The sequence below is a fragment of the Rana temporaria genome, chromosome 4 (genome assembly GCF_905171775.1).
Source record: "Rana temporaria chromosome 4, aRanTem1.1, whole genome shotgun sequence".
NCBI lineage: Eukaryota > Metazoa > Chordata > Amphibia > Anura > Ranidae > Rana > Rana temporaria.
The window spans coordinates 272,306,332-272,322,779 of record NC_053492.1 but is presented as its reverse complement, the minus strand read 5'-3'; the positions used below and the strand labels follow the sequence as shown (position 1 = coordinate 272,322,779).

General features: G+C 43.1%; 1 protein-coding gene across 1 annotated transcript in view; it reads right to left on the bottom strand.

The window, feature by feature from the left end:
- The window catches only part of LOC120937245 (amine sulfotransferase-like), a 77,725-nt gene that overhangs the window by 23,974 nt on the left and 37,303 nt on the right, over nucleotides 1-16,448 (bottom strand). The window contains exons 3-4 of the mRNA XM_040350294.1: nucleotides 15,166-15,380; nucleotides 13,326-13,452 (exon numbers count right to left, since the gene is read on the bottom strand). Of these exons, the coding sequence (XP_040206228.1) occupies nucleotides 13,326-13,452; nucleotides 15,166-15,380 (342 nt within the window). The remainder of the gene's footprint in view (nucleotides 1-13,325; nucleotides 13,453-15,165; nucleotides 15,381-16,448) is intronic.

Below are 16,448 nucleotides of genomic sequence, written 5' to 3'. Positions count from 1 at the left end.
ATAGCTGCTCCTGCCCTCAGGCTCTCCCCAGCCTGGCGCTCCAGTGGGCACCGGAGCCGCAAAGCAGATAGCGTACAGCATACTCTAGGTGCGGCCTGACCAGAGTCTTGTGGAGTTGGAGAATCATTGTTTTATCTCTGGTGTTAACCCCATTTTTAATGCATGCCAATATTCTGTTGGCTTTGTTTGCAGCACCATTGCATGCTATTGCTGAGCCTGTCATCTACTAGAACCCCCAGGTCATTTTCCATTCTAGATTCCCCCAGAGGTTCTTCCCCCAGTGAGTAGATTACATTCATATTTTTGCCACCCAAATGCATTATTTTTTCATTTTTCTACATTAAACCTCATTTGCCATGTAGATGCCCACCACATTAATTTGTTCAGATCTTCTTGCAAGGTTTCCACATCCTGTAGAGAAATGATTGCCCTGCTTAGCTTAGTATCGTCCACAAATACTGAGATTGAGCAGTTTATCCCATCCTCCAGGTCGTTAATGAATACATTAAATAGGATTGGTCCCAGGACAGAACACCGGGGGACCCTGCTTTCCACACCGGACCATTCCAAGTATTTCTCATTTATCACCATTTTTTAAATCCATGTACTCACCCTTTGGTCCATGCCAACAGACCTTAGTTTGTACAGTAAATGTTTATGGGGAACTGTATCAAATGCCTTTGCAAAATCCAGATACACCACATCTACGGGCATTCCTTTATCTAGATGGCAGCTCAACTCATCATAGAAGGTTAATAGGTTGGTTCGGCAAGAACGATTCTTCATGAATCCATGCTGATTACTGCTAATGATACAGTTTTCATTACTAAAAGCTTGTATAGAGTGCCTTATCATCCCCTCCAAGAGCTTGAATACAATTAATGTTAGGTTAACTGGTCTGTAATCCCCAGGGATGTATCTTGGCCATTTTTTAAATATTGGTGCTACATTGGCTTTTCTTCCATCAGCTGGTACCATTTCAGTTAGTAGACGGTTTGTAAAAATTAGGAACAATGATCTGGCAATTACTTGATTGAGTTCCTTAACCACTTAAGGACCGCCTCCTGCACATATATGTCGGCAGAATGGCACGGCTGGGCATAAGCACGTACCTGTACGTTCTCTTTAAGGCTCGATTCACACCTATGCATGTTGCTTTTGAGCGTTTTTGCAGTGCCTTTTGCGGTGCTTGGTGCATTTTTTTGACATGCCTTTTTACTGCGATTTTACCGCGATTTGCGTTTTGCTGCTTTTTGCGGGAAAAAGTCCCCGACCCTTTCCAAAAACGCAGAGGCACAAAAAAGCATTGATGTTCCATAGGAACCCATGTTAAAAAATGTCCCTGCTTTTCTGCAAAATGCACCAAAAAACGCATTAATGGGAATCGAGCCTTAGTGCCCAGCCGAAGCTCCGTGACCGCGGCCGCGGGACCCCCAGAGCTGAAGAACGGGGAGAGCTGTGTGTAAACACAGCTTCATTGTTCTTCACTGTGGCGCTGTCATTGATTGTCTGTTCCCTGATATAGAGAAAGGCGATCAATGATGTCACACATCCAGCCCAGCCACCCTACAGTTAGAAACATATATGAGGTCACACTTAACTTCTTCAGCGCCCCCTAGTGGTTAACTCCCAAACTGCAATTGTAATTTTTACAGTAAACAATGCATTTTTATAGCATTTTTTGCTGTGAAAATGACAATGGTCCCAAAAATGTGTCAAAATTGTCCGATGTATCCGCCATAATCACATCACGAAAAAAAAAAAAACGCTGATCGCTGCCATTAGTAGTAATTAGTAGTAAAAAAAAAAATATTAATAAAAATGCAATAAAACTATCCCCTATTTTGTAAACGCTATAAATTTTGCGCAAACCAATCGATGAACGCTTATTGCGACTTTTTTTACCAAAAATATGTACAAGAATACGTATCGGCCTAAACTTTTTTGGGGGTATTTATTATAGCAAAAAGTAAAAAATATTCATTTTTTTTCAAAATTGTTGATCTATTTTTATTTATAGCGCAAAAAATAAAAACTGCAGAGGTGATCAAATACCACCAAAAGAAAGCTCTATTTGTGGGAAAAAAAGCACACCAATTTTGTTTGGGAGCCACATCGCACGACCGCGCAATTGTCAGTAAAGCGACGTAGTGCCGAATTCGCAAAAAATGGCAAGGTCCTTATCCTGCGTAATGGTCCGGGTCTTAAGTGGTTAAAGACCCTCGGGTGCAAGCCATCTGGTCTGGTGACTTAATAATGTTATGTTTTTCAAGTCTATTTCTAATTCTATCTTCTCTTAGTCATGAGGGTGCTTCCTGTGATGTGTCATGAGGATAAACATTGCAGTTTTGGTTAATGAAGCCCCCCGTTTCCCTCGTGAAGACTGAGGAGAAGAATAAATTCAATACCTTGGGCCTCTCTCCATCCTTAGAAACCAGATTCCCTTCATCATTCTTTATGGAGCCAATATGATCTGACCTCCCTTTCTCACTATTTACAGTTGTGCTCATAAGTTTCCATACAGAATTCATGATTTCTTGGCCATTTTTCAGAGAATATGAATGATAACACAACAACTTTTCTTTCACTCATGGTTAGTATTTGGCTGAATCTATTTATTATCAATCAACTGTGTTTACTCTTTTTAAATCATAATTAAAACAGAAACTACCCAAATGTCCAAGATCAAAAGTTTACATACCCTGTGCATTGATACATGTCCCCTGGGACAGTACCCGGGTCCCCAAACACTTTTCATGGCAATAACTTGCATATAAGCTTTTAAAATTAACACTTTTGATTTTTCATGTTTGTGTTGTGTCCCATAGACTTTAATAGTGTTTACATTTTCACAATACACACTCACAATACAAAGATACTCACAATACTCACAATAAATGCCATACATGGGTACTCACAATTAGGGATGAGCCGAACACCCCCCCGTTCGGTTCGCACCAGAACCTTCGAACGGACCGACCGTTCGCGCGAACATTTAGAACCCCATTGACGTATATGGGACTCAAACGTTCGAATTCAAATGTGCTCATTTTAAAGCCTAATATGCAAGTTATTGTCGTAAAACGTCTTTGAGAACCTGGGTCTTGCCCCAGGGAACATGTATCAATGGAAAAAAAGTTTGAGCCCTGGTTCACACTGGGTACGATTTGGAACGATTTGAGATGCGATTTGACATGTCAAATCGCATCTCAAATCGGCGGCAATTGTCGGCAATGGCACTGTCCTAATCAGTGCGACGCCGCATCTGCGATTTCAAAAAGTAGTTCCTGTACTACTTTTTGCGATTTCGGGCCGCGATTTACATTAAATTGCGGCCAAAATCGCGGCAAAATCGCGGCAAAATCGCGGTAAAATCGCGCATTTTACCGCAATTTTGAATTCGCAGCAGTGTGAACCTAGGCTTAAAAACGGTTGTTTTTTCTGTAGAAGTGATTTTAATGATGCTTAAATAAAAAAAAACAATGAAAAATTCCTTTAAATATTGTACCTGCTGGGTGTCTATAGTATGCCTGTGAAAACGTCTTTGAGAACCCGGGTCTTGCCCCAGGGAACATGTATCAATGGAAAAAAAGTTTTAAAAACTGTTGTTTTTTCTGGTGCAGTAATTTTAATGATGCTTAAATAAAAAATAAAAAAAATGAAAAATTCCTTTAAATATCGTACCTGCTGGGTGTCTATAGTATGCCTGTGAAGTGGCACGTGTTTAGAACTGTCCCTGCACAAAATGAGATTACTATAAGAAAAAAGTTCATTTAAAACTGCTTGCGGCTTTGTTGTAATGTCTGGTCCCTGCAATATGGATGAAAATCATTGAGAAAAATAGCACAGACACAGAGGGGCAGATCCACAGACAGAGTACACCAGCGTATCTACTGATACGCCGGCGTACTTTCAAATTACCCACGTCGTATCTTTGGTTTGAATCCTCAAACCAAGATACGACGGCATCTGGGTTAGATCCGACAGGTATACGTCCTTGTACGCCTTTCGGATCTAAGATGCAATACTTCGGCATCCGCTGGGTGGCGTTCACGTCGTTTTCCGCATCGGGTATGCAAATTAGCTATTTCTGACGATCCACGAACGTACGAGCGGCCGGCGCATTTTTTTCCGGCGTCTCTAGTCGGCTTTTTCCAGCGTATAGTTAAAGCTGGTATTTTGCGGCGTATAGTTAGACTTGCCATGTTAAGTATGGCCGTCGTTCCCGTGTCGAAATTTGAATTTTTTTTTTTTTTTGCGTAAGTCGTCCGTGAATCGGGATGGACGTAATTCACGTCTAAGTAAAAAAAAATTACGTTGTTGCGATGTCATTTAGCGCAATGCACGGCGGGAAATTTAGAAACGGAGCATGCGCAGTTCATTTGGCGCGGGGACACGCTTCATTTAAACGCCCCCTAATCGCCGATTTGAATTCCGCCGCCAGAGATACACTACACCGACGTAACTTACGGCGCAAAATCTTTAAGGATTTGAAATTACACCAGGTAAGGTACGGCGGCGTAGCGTATCTCCGATGCGCTGCGCCGATCTATTTCTATGTGGATCTGGCCCAGAGAGTACACACACCACGTAGCTTTAGGTGCACATTGCAAAGGACACGGGGCAGTACACACTACGTAGCTTTAGGTGCAATCTGCAGAGGACACGGGCAGTACACGCCAAGTAGCTTTAGGTGCAAACTGCAGAGGACAAAGGCAGTACACACACTACGTAGCTTTAGGTGCAAACTGCAGAGGACACAGGCAGTACACACCACGTAGCATTAGGTGCAAACTACAGAGGACAAAAGCAGTACACACACCACGTAGCTTTATGGTGCACACTGCCGAGGACACAGGCAATACACCACGTGAGAATACTGCAGCTAGCACAATCACCTGCCTGCCAGTAAATTAGGAAGAGCTGATCTAGCTAAACTATACAGTGTATAAATATATATACAACACCTGGGATGCATATATATCCTCTACACACTGTGGCCCGGATTCAGAAACAACTTACGACGGCGTATCTCCAGATACGCCGTCGTAAGTCTGAATGTGAGGCGTCGTATCTTGGCGCCTGATTCAAAGAATCAGATACGCCTCACTGTTACCAAGATACGAGCGGCGTAAGTCTCCTACGCCGTCCTATCTTGGGGTGCATATTTACCCTGGCCGCTAGGGGCGCTTCCGTATATTTCCGTGTCGAATATGCAAATGAGCTAGATACGCTGATTCACGAACGTACTTGCGCCCGGCTTATTAAAATACGCTGTTTACGTAAGGCGTACGACCGGCGTAACTTTACCCCTCATAAAGCAGGGGTAAGTCATGTTAAGGTAGGACGTCGGAAACGTCAGAACAGCGTCGTATTTTACGTTGTTTGCGTAAGTCGTACGTGAATGGGGATGGGCGTAGGTTACGTTCACTTCGACTAACCATTGAGCCGGCGTAATTTACGGAGAAAATTCGACGTGATACTGAGCATGCGCGCGCGTTCATTAATGTGGGGTCACGATTCATTTCCATACAACACGCCCCCTACCAGCCTACTTTGAATTACGCGGGCTTACGCCGGCCCATTTACGCTACGCCGCCGCAACTTACGGAGCAAGTGCTTTGTGAATACTGCACTTGCCTGTCTAAGTTGCGGCGGCGTAGCGTAAATAGGATATTACACCCTGGCTTTGGCCAATTATGGCTCTCCGTTTTTTTGCAAGCTGTGATTGGCCAAGCATGCAGGTCATAGTGCAAGCTTGGCCAATCATTAGCCAGCAATGCACTGCGATGCCGCAGTGAATTATGGGCTGTGAAACGTAACTCAAATTTTGCGCGAACGGCCCAAAACGTTCATAATTCAACGAACGATCGAACATACGATGTTCGAGTCGAACATGAGTTCGACTCGAATACGAAGCTCATCCCTACTCACAATACACACAATACTCTGGTACTCATAATCCACAGGTACTCACAATACACATAATGATCAGCTGTCATGTAATTGCTCAGTTCTCTGACTTAGAGCTGGCAAGGGACAGCTGCAGCATCACAGCAATTCTGCAGCTGTAGAGATGAGTGTGTATGTGTTTTTTTAAGTGGTTAAAGTGGTTCTACACTCAAAAGTTTTTTTTTTACCTTAATGCATCTCTGCACTTAAGTAAAAATACTTCCAATGCCTATCCCCTCAATCCTTACTAATTCACTCATGCTCTCCAGCGATGTCCTGGCTGCGGTGCTGCTGCTCTCTCTTCCTGGTCTCATAGGAGTTTCTGAGAACAGCGGGAGCCATAGGCTTCTGCTGCTACCAGTCACACACACACCAATATGACAGGAAAAATGTGAAAACCTCTTCCTCGGAGTTACAGATAGGATATGCAAAAAGGAATAAGAAAGTCCATCGCATTAAAACTGTTTATTAAAGAAATTAAAAATGATATAAAAAAGCCAAATGGCCTCTTACATTAAGATGTGCCTACCTGGCACCGGGGCGGCAAGCTTCTCTGTGTACCGCTCCACTTCCACCTCCGTGGTGGCGTGCGTTCCACCCAGCGTCAACAGCAACCACAGCACCGGAAGTGACGTTGGACAAACACGTGACGAGGTACCGACGACGACGTACGTTGCGTTGTTAACGTCTTCAGGGGGTCGTACCTGGTCACTAAAGGATCATGGTATTTGTAGTCTAATGCACATCCCATTACGAACCAGACGGGGATGTCTTGGCCAATTGTAATGCAGCCTCAGTGCCGGTCAGCATACCAATTAGTTTACAACATATTCGTTACTCAAACATACATAATTATACATAGTACAATTAGTACCTAATGGATGTGATTATCCCAATGGATGAGTCTTAGGATTGCTGCATCGCCCTTCCCCCCACCCTATGGGAGTGAAACGTGCCGCCAAAAACTCCACTAAAAAACGCTATCCACTATCTTAATGCTTGCCCTGGAGGGGGTAGCCAATATAAAAACTATAAAAAATATTGCCCTGCAGTCCATGCTAGGTATTTATTTAACTATGGACATAAAGATGGTAGGAGCTCATGGCCAGGCTCCTAGCTAAAATTTGGTCGGTTATATCACTATAGGGATAAAAAAAAGGGGGAGTAGAAAGAGAGAAAAGTAATTAAAGAAGAGACATAGAATGAGATTGGCATGGAAAAGGAGCAAAAGAGGGCGGAGAAGTGAAGGATAGCATTAAAGAATAGAGAATAGTGGGGACCGTTCCTCATCTCTGGCCCCTGGACCAGTCTAGAGTGCGGGTAGAATTTCAATGAGCAGTCTAGACGACTTAACGTTGTGTTGGGAAGAAGGATTTGTAGTAAACCGTAGTCCTAAAATGTATCCAACAGGCCCAAGTCAATGTGAACTTCTAAATACGTTCTTGGGATGTATATATCAATTCCTCCATCTGCTCTATCTTGGCAACTCTGATCAGCCATTCTCTAATGGTTGGGATATCCGTTGATTGCCAATGTGTAGGAATGCAGAGTATGGTTGCATTAACCATGTGCAAGGACAATGATCTCTGGTAGGTTTGTTTGGGTAGGGTAGTGTGATGTAAGAGGTATTGAGCAGGATTATAATCTAGGGTGAACGTGGTAACCTGTGTAATTATGGAGTGAACCCCCCTCCAAAAAGGTTGGAGCAAGGCACACTCCCACCAAATGTGGATCATGGATCCTACCGCTCCTTTGCATCTCCAACATGTATTTGGAATTGAGGGCGAGAATTTATGTAAACGAGCTGGAGTTCTATACCATTTCATAATGATTTTGTATCCATTTTCTTGGATCGCTACATTCATTGATCCTTTGTGAGCGAGTGAATAAATAGATTCCCAATCATCGTCTTCAAGTGTCATCTTTTTCCCAAGAGATATGTGCAAGAGAGATATCGATGTGGTGTGGTACGTGAGCATAATGCTTCGAATGATGCAAGTTATCTATGCCATGTGACATTCGAATCTCTAGAGGTGAGAAAGTGTCAGCTGTCTAAAAGACCAAAAAGGAAAAGTGTTTGTACGTGATTTAGAGACCAACTCTTCATAGGATCGTCTACGGCTCTTGTGAAAGACGTGGCAAGCCAGAACTTCCTCATGTGGCCATAACATATGGAGGAATGTGTTAGATTCTCCTGGAGGGAACTCAGGGTTACCTCTCAAAGAGGTCAGTGGACCTGGTTGTGAGGATAGGTTAAAGAGAGTGACTGCTTTCCTAAAGGCCAATAGCAAGGGGGTGATGAGTGGGTGTATCTTAAGGGTCAGGGGCCAGGATCATGGTGACAGCCAAGGGAGTGTGTGAATTGGGGTACGCGTGAGAGGGTTATAGATAATTCCGCCTGTAGCTTTGGAGCATGTCAGTCTTGAGGATTTGATTCGTGGGGCTGTATTCTTCCATATGAAGTTTGTGCAGGCTTTTTTATATGACGCAAAAAAAGTAGGGAGTAGGTGAATTGGAATCGTCTGCATCAGGTACAGTAGGCGGGGGAGAACAACCATCTTAATGAGGGCCGAGCAACCAAACCATGAAACGTTGAGATTGGCCCAGTCCTTCAGATGTGCTTGAATTTTAGAGAGGTAGGAAGTTGCGACTATAAAGATCTGTTAATTTCCTGGTAATTTGAATGCCTTGATAGGTAATGGCTTCTTTTTGCCATTGAAAGGGGAAGGATTCTTGGCAGTGTGTGACTTCCTGAGGGGTAATGATACATTTAGGGCATGTGATTTGGAAAAATTAATTTCAAGATTCGATAACTCACCAAAGTGTTTTATGTCTTTCAAAAGGTTAGGTAATGACAGCCGAGGGATTGGTAAGGAAAGCAAGATATCAACGACAAAAGCCTCTACTTTAAACTCTCTGTGTTCAATGGAGATTCCCTTGATATCTATGTTGGCCGTAGTCTGTTCAGGAGGGGCTCCAGAGTCAAGACAAGGGAGACAGAGGGCAGCCTTGACGGGTACCATTGCTTATTGAGAAGGTGTCTGACAGGAGGCCATTAGCCCTCACCCTTGCGGTGGGATTAGTATAGAGGGTGTTGATGTGTGCAAGCATGCGGGGCAGAAGGCCTATGCCCTCCAATACCGCCTGCATGTAATCCCATGCCACCCTGTCAAATGCCTTCTCAGCGTTGAGGGAAAGGAGTAATCCCTTGGTCTACAACGAGGTGAGCCAATGGTGTACATTTAGAGTGCAAATGGTATTGTCCCTCGCCTCCCTACCCGGGATAAAGCCCACTTGGTCAGACGATATGAGGCCAGGGATTAAGGGCAGCAACCTATTTGCATAGAGTTTTATATCCACATTAAGCAGAGAGATCGGCCTATAGTTGGAGACTTGTGAGGTATCCTTGCCTTCTTTCGGGATAACCGCTATGTGGGCTTCTAATAATCTGCCTAAGGAAGTGTGAGGGCTTGATAGTGAATTAAATGTTTGTAGCATTTTGTCCTGAAATCATTTATAGTATATCAAAGGGAGGCCATCGGGTCCTGGGCTTTTACCTACTTTCATCTGTTTAATTGCTAAGTGAAGCTCTTCCATGGAAAACGCTCTCTCCATGGCTTCAGCCTGCTGTGAAGTGATAGGTTGAGGGCAGTATTGAGCTAGGAAGTCTGTTATTTGGGAGAATCGTCTGGCCATATTGATCAATTCTCCCTTTTCTTGCGCTAGGTTATAGAGCTTTGAATATAATTTTTCAAAGTGTTTTGCTATTTCTTCATTCTTCGAGAGGAGTGTATCTTGATTATCTCGAATGTGATGAATAACAGACGAGGTCTTAGCTGCCTGTAATCTCCCGCCTTTATTACCGTGTTCATATAATACTTTCTGTTTAAGAACATACCGCCTTCTGGTGCGTTTCCCCAACTCATCTACCAATGTATAACATGCATGCAAAAGATCCTGCAGTGTAGCTTGCATGGATGACTGTTTATGGGCTATTTCCAGATGGTTAATTGTTTCAATTAGTGATTTGATATACTCCTGATGTGTTTTTTTGCGATCGTAAATAACGATATAAATTTCCCCCTTAGAACACATTTATGCGCTTCACAAAGTGTGATGGGTGCTACGTCTGGTCTGAGTTTTCTTGAAAATATAGTTGGATTCGAGTACGTAATTGTCTAAGATTTTCGGGGTCTTTTAACAGGGATGGATTTAGTCTCCAGGTTTTCGTTGTTTTATTCAATTCTGGGAACGTAAGAGTTACCGTTATGGGATGGTGGTCTGATAAAAACATTGACTTGTGGCATGTGAAAGAAAAGATAAGTCTGTCTGTGAAAGAAAAAAATAATCTATCCTGGAATATTTTTGGTGTAGGGAAGAGAAGAAAGTGTAATCTTTGTCGGTGGGAAACATGGTACGCCATGTGTCATGGAGCGTTAAATTTTGTATTTGAAGTTTGATTTGGCGAAGGGCCCGGTATGAAAGAGTAGATGCGCCCGTGGAGGAATCTAGAGTTGGGTTTAGTGGAACATTAAAGTCTACTCCCAAGATGACAATACCCTCTAGACAGGGCCGTCTTTAATATGGTTTGGGCCCTGGGCAAACATTTTTTTGGGCCCCCCTCCAGCTTATTTTGGGCCTGGCTGGTTTACATGCATGTGTTTTGGCGGCCCTCATTTGTGCAGGCACAGCAGCCCATTGATTTGAATGGGCTGCCATGCCTTTGTTTCCTGCAGAAAAAAGGTGCATTCAGCATTTTAAAAATACAGTTGCCATGAAATCCATTCTGCTTTTGCACCATGCTACTTACCTGCAGTTCTTGCACACAACAAATGCACTGTGTTTTTAAAAGTGTGACCCAAACGTCTAAAAATGCAGCAAGTTTGACAGTGCGTAAACTGCAGATACGTCACAGCAGACAGCAGAATGGACAGACAGTGCTGTATTTCAGTGCTTGATGGGCATAGGTGTGCCGTGTGCGCAGCCTATTACATGAGGCATGCGCTTTTCTTTGCGGGAAACGCAGGCATGGCGGCCCATTCAAATGAATGGGCTGCTGTGCCTGCGCAAATGTGGGACGCCAAAACACATACATGTGAACCAGCCAGGCCCAAAATAAGCCCATCAAGCAGTTAAATACAGACAGTAATGCCATGTGCTCTGAGGCCTTACTCAGCCTGGACTGCAGGTCTGGTCTGCAATTTAAAGAGTTCCTCTATTTTACACATGGCATGGCATGGGGGTCCCATGGTGCTAAAGCAGAATGGACAGACGGTGCTGTGACCCAATGCCATGCCATGTGTAAAATAGAGGAACTTTTAAAAACACTGACCACCAGACCTGCAGTGAATCATCAAATATTATAAAGACTTTGGGCACACTCTACAGAAAACTTCTATTTGTAATATAGATGAGCAAACAGTGACATAATACCTTGAGGTGCAGGACATAAAGAATAAGTCAGCCTTGTGTAGATCAAACTGTATCTAAAATCACATTCTAAATCACTTTTATATACAAGCAGCACCCAGTGGCAGGAAGGGAGAAGTGCACATCTAAAGGGAAGCCAGGGGTGCTGTACATTTTATAACACTGGGAAGGGAAGCAGTACTGCGTGCCGCTGATGATTTTCAGCGCTGATTTGTGGGCAGCACAGGGCCCTGGGCAGCTGTCCCTGTTTGCCCTATGGTAAAGACGGCCCTGCCTCTAGAAATGTACCAAGCAGATCGCAGACTTTCCTGAAGAATGACACTTGGTGCTCGTTAGGACAGTACACATTGGCCAACATGATTGGTTTGGAAGCAAACATACCTTTAATAAAGATGTATCTGCCCTCAGGGTCAATTATTGAATCCGATAATTGAAAATCAGCATGCTTAAAGACTAGTATTGAAACCCCTTTTGTTTTGGAGTCTGGGTTTGTAGAATGTAGTGCCTTTTTGTACACAGGGTTCTCGTTTTGTGGAACATTTATGCATTTAGCGGGTACAGCTAATGCATTCACACAGCATATGCAACTACCCTGATTATCGCAAACAATGTGCTCATCATAAGGAATTAATATTTTTAATATCCCTGTTTCTATCTATGCGACTGATTCATAGAATCAGTTACGCATAGATATCCCTAAGATCCGACAGGTGTAATAGTTTTACACTGTCGGATCTTAGGATGCAGTACCGCGGCCACCGCTGGGGGGAGTTTGCGTCGTAAACCAGCGTCGGGTATGCAAATTAGCAGTTAGGGCGATCCACGAAACATTTTCCCGTTGTTACGTCGCCGCAAGTGTTAGTTTGCCGTCGCAAAGATAGGGCACCTTTTACAAAGTGTAAAATTAGTACACCATGTAAAAGTATACCCGTCTTTCCCGCGTCGCTTTTAAATTTTTTTTACATTTTTTTTTTCCCGGCGCAAGTCTTTTTTTCGCGTCGCGATTCACAAAACGTTGGCGCGTCGTAATTTCGCGCAAAGCACGTCGGGAAATTTGCATCGGGAGCATACGCAGTACGTCCGGCGCAGGAGCGCGCCTAATTTAAATGGTACCCGCCCCATTTGAATTGGCCCGCCTTGCGCCGGACGGATTTAGGATACAACGCCGCAAATTTCCAGGTAAGTGCTTTGTGGATCGGGCACTTAGCCAGAAAATTTGCGGTGGTGTAACCTAAATCGGTTAAGTTACGTTGCGCCCGGGCTACGTGAATCTGGCCCTATGTGTTCATGCAATAAGATTGCATTCTGTAATTCCTAAGTAAAGGCAATGAACCTAGGAAAATGTGTTAGAATTATATTTTACGTGAATATAAATTAATGTGTCAAACTATGACTCAGAATGTTAACCTTTGTAAGCTTTAAACAACCGTGCTAAGGAAGCCTAACGACCTAAATAAAAGGTGGGACTTTTAAGACACCACAGAAAATGTTCACAAATGTTAATACATACATTTTTTTGTGCAAAAAAAAAAAAAAAGGGTTCCATTACTAATGGAACCCTTTGGTTCTTTTTCATTTTTGAAAAATAAAGTTTACGTATTTAAATTTATGAAAAAATTTCTGTGATGCCTTTAAAGTCCCACTCATTATTGAGGTCTTGAAGCTATAGTACTTTGGGGGACATGGCACTGCAGTAAAATGAAGCTGCATGGCTGACATAGTTAAACATTTTAAGGAAGGTAAAACAATGTTCATGTCCTTCACCTTATTACTGTATTTTCTGTGTAGCAAATACCCAGTCAAAATGAGGTGATTTGAAAAAAATAAATCATTTGTTGTGAGCCCAAAGACTCAATGGAGACAAACAACGGTTTCTGCACATCTAGTGAAAACTACTTTGCTAAATCAGCAATAACATGAACAGTTAGGACACACATAGTTACCCTCTCCATCCAAAAATTTCTCAAAAAAATTATGGAAATCTTGTGACTTTTCTGATAAAACAGCAATGTCCTCAAAACGATAAAATGAGTTCATCACATCTTTTGGATTCCTCATTAAGTAGATAACCTGAAATAAGGGATAAACTATTAATTGTGTAGAGATGGATTTATGGATGTCTATCAGTTTTACTAAAACAGCCAGCATACCCTATACTTATTTTGTAATTGGTGTTTGTTGACGTATCTAATAGGGTAATATAATTAAGCTAATGCATAAGGTTTGCTGTGAAGTCGCGCTACATATACAGAAAAATTATTAGTTAAACACACAACTATTCCATTTTATTGGTTTTTGTTTTTTTTTACAAATGCAGCAATATAGAAATTGGATGAAAGGTTTAGCACTGGGAAACACATTTTAAAAGATAAAATCATGCATGTTATATACAACTATATAGATAAGGCCAAAATGAGGGACAAATGAGGAGAAAGGAGGGGCAGAGGGATTTTGTTCCAAATCAGGGACAGTCCCTCAAAATCAGAGACAGTTGGGACCTAACTAGAGGGTGCTACACATAGAACAACTAATGAGGTATTTCCTTTCCTCTTCTCTTTATCCAATCCTTTCTCACTCAGGCTCACAGTGCCATGAAATATGTCAGTAAGACAACACTGCAAAATTTAACAGATCATGAATATCTCACAGTAGGGGCAGAGTGCAATGGGATGTTTAAAGTTATTTTTCAGTTGTCTACACTAATTATTGATAATTGTTTTGAATGATCGATACCTAGGTTTAAAAGTGTATATCTTTATATACCTGGAATCCTGCATTAAAGTGGCTTTAAAATCTCAAGGCGTTTTACCTTCAGTCTCTCCTCTCATAGAACACAACAATCCTTTGTGGCTCTCCCCACCACCCTATCTCTGCTATGAGCACAGCTCTAAAGTCAAATTTCACTGCTTGCTGCAGCCTAGATTGGTCTTCCCAGCTGCGGGGTCTTTTGCAGGTAAAAAAAATGTGCATGTTTTATATTTTGTTTGTAAGAAAGAAAAGGAGGGGGAGTTCCACCGGAGTGTTGTATTAATGTAGGACTTTAATAAACATAGGGTTAAAAACACTCACAAGAAATAAGTAACTGTGCTCATCATGAAGTATTTATCCCTAAGAAGTCCCGCCGTCCTGCAGGCTCCGCAATTTGTTGTCACCGTTCACTTTAAGGAGTGCGGTAGAAGCTGTAAGTCTAGAAAGTCTCACGCTGACCAGCATGTAACGCACAGGTGGAAATTACATCACTGGAAGGGAAGCAGCTCGGGGCCGGAACTGGAAATTGCAGGCTATGCGTTCAGAGCTCACAGCTTTCCGCTGATATAGGGATGTCAAGTAGTAGATATGTTGCCGGATTATCTCCTAGCGGTTCTCCTGTTATTGTGACCCCTTTTCAACGGAGAGCGGTATGAAGTCCACACTCTGCTGACGTCACTGCCATCAGTTGAGGCAGCGCGTCATCCCGACTTTCCAAGTCTGGATCCGCCAGCTGCCTTGACTGATGGCAGTCTCAGTGAGCCGCTGAGACGGCTGCTCCCTGCCCCTCCACAGCTCAGTGCTCTAATGAGCATGGAGGATCAGAGCAGGAGAGATGCTGACTAACAGTCTTCAGTCCTTGTCTCTGGGATCTGTGAGAACCGAGCCATCTGCGATGGTTTGAAAAGGATCGCTACAGGCAGAGGGTTCTCATTTTTACTTTGGGACAAATAACGTCTGTTTATTTATTTTTGGTCTATAAACATTAGCTAATACATTGCAGTAACATTATCAGCCCAAAATGATAAAACTTACCTTTGCCTTTGTATTTTTCAGTCCTCGGGGAATAAACGTTTCTGACAAATGGGATCCAAACAGACGAGGTGAAGGACAACTGTTGTAATCTACATCCGGATTTAGTGCTCGGAACTCAAGCCATGGCACTCTTTCAGTAGTTTCAATCTTTTCAGTACCATTTCGATGCCCTTCGCTGCATATTAAGCTTAATATTTGCTGAGACCAGATGGTTCCTATTATTGTGAAAAGGAAAAAAATGCATTCATTTGTACACATGCAATAACATGGCCTTAGCTGTATCTCTCCATGACTAGGGTATAACCGATCCCTCTATTTTCCACAACCCTCTTTATCCCCAATACCCAACCAATCCCACGTACTTAGTATTAACTGAGACCACACCAAAATTGGGGAAAATATATAGGCCGTAGCAGCCTTCCTTTATTAACAACTCTTAAATGAACATAAATATTAGAACTCTGTTATCCATTCCACCTCGTGTTGATCTCTGCAGGCACCTATCCCATATATCTAAAAGTATGCATTGCCCTGCGGTCTCAAACTCAAACTGATTGGCCTCAAGCCAACAGGCTGGCTCAGAGATGAAACTGGTGACCGCAGGGCCCCGAACCAATATTCTTGTGATAACCTCCTCTCTCTGGAACTCCCAATATCCGGACCCATCTCACCGACAGGTCCTAACTTCTGTTACGCAGGTACCAATCCTCACCTGCAGAGACCAAACACCCGCTGCCACGACAACTCTCCATCGATTCCTGTGCAGTGAAACAAAGCAGACACAGACTACACCGAAGACACACGCACACACGCACACACACAAAAAAAACATAACCATAACCATAGGGGAGGGTGGGTGGGAACTTCTCCTACTCCGTGTGGTCACGAGGGCGGGCTCCTCCCCCTTTTATGACCTCCCCTTCTTCCCCCACCTGCTCCCAACCAATCCTGCTGTTTGTAACAAAACAGCTACTCAACCCCGGGAAAACACCATCCCCTCCTGCTGCTTGTAACAAAGCAGCCCAGCTCACCAGTGAAACACCGTTCCTGTTAACCCCGTCATGCCAGCCCTTCACCCATTACACTGTGTTTCATTGCTCCGGGCTTTTCTGTATGCTCTATGATAGGGTGCATAGTTGCCAACATTTCAAAACAATTTCCAGAGACACCTATTTTTGCTGTGTTTCCAGCAAGCCATTGTAGGTTGAGGATGTACTCTAATTAGGGGAGGGGCATTCATTTAAAATGGGTGTGGTTTTACAAGAGTCATATTGTTAACCTAA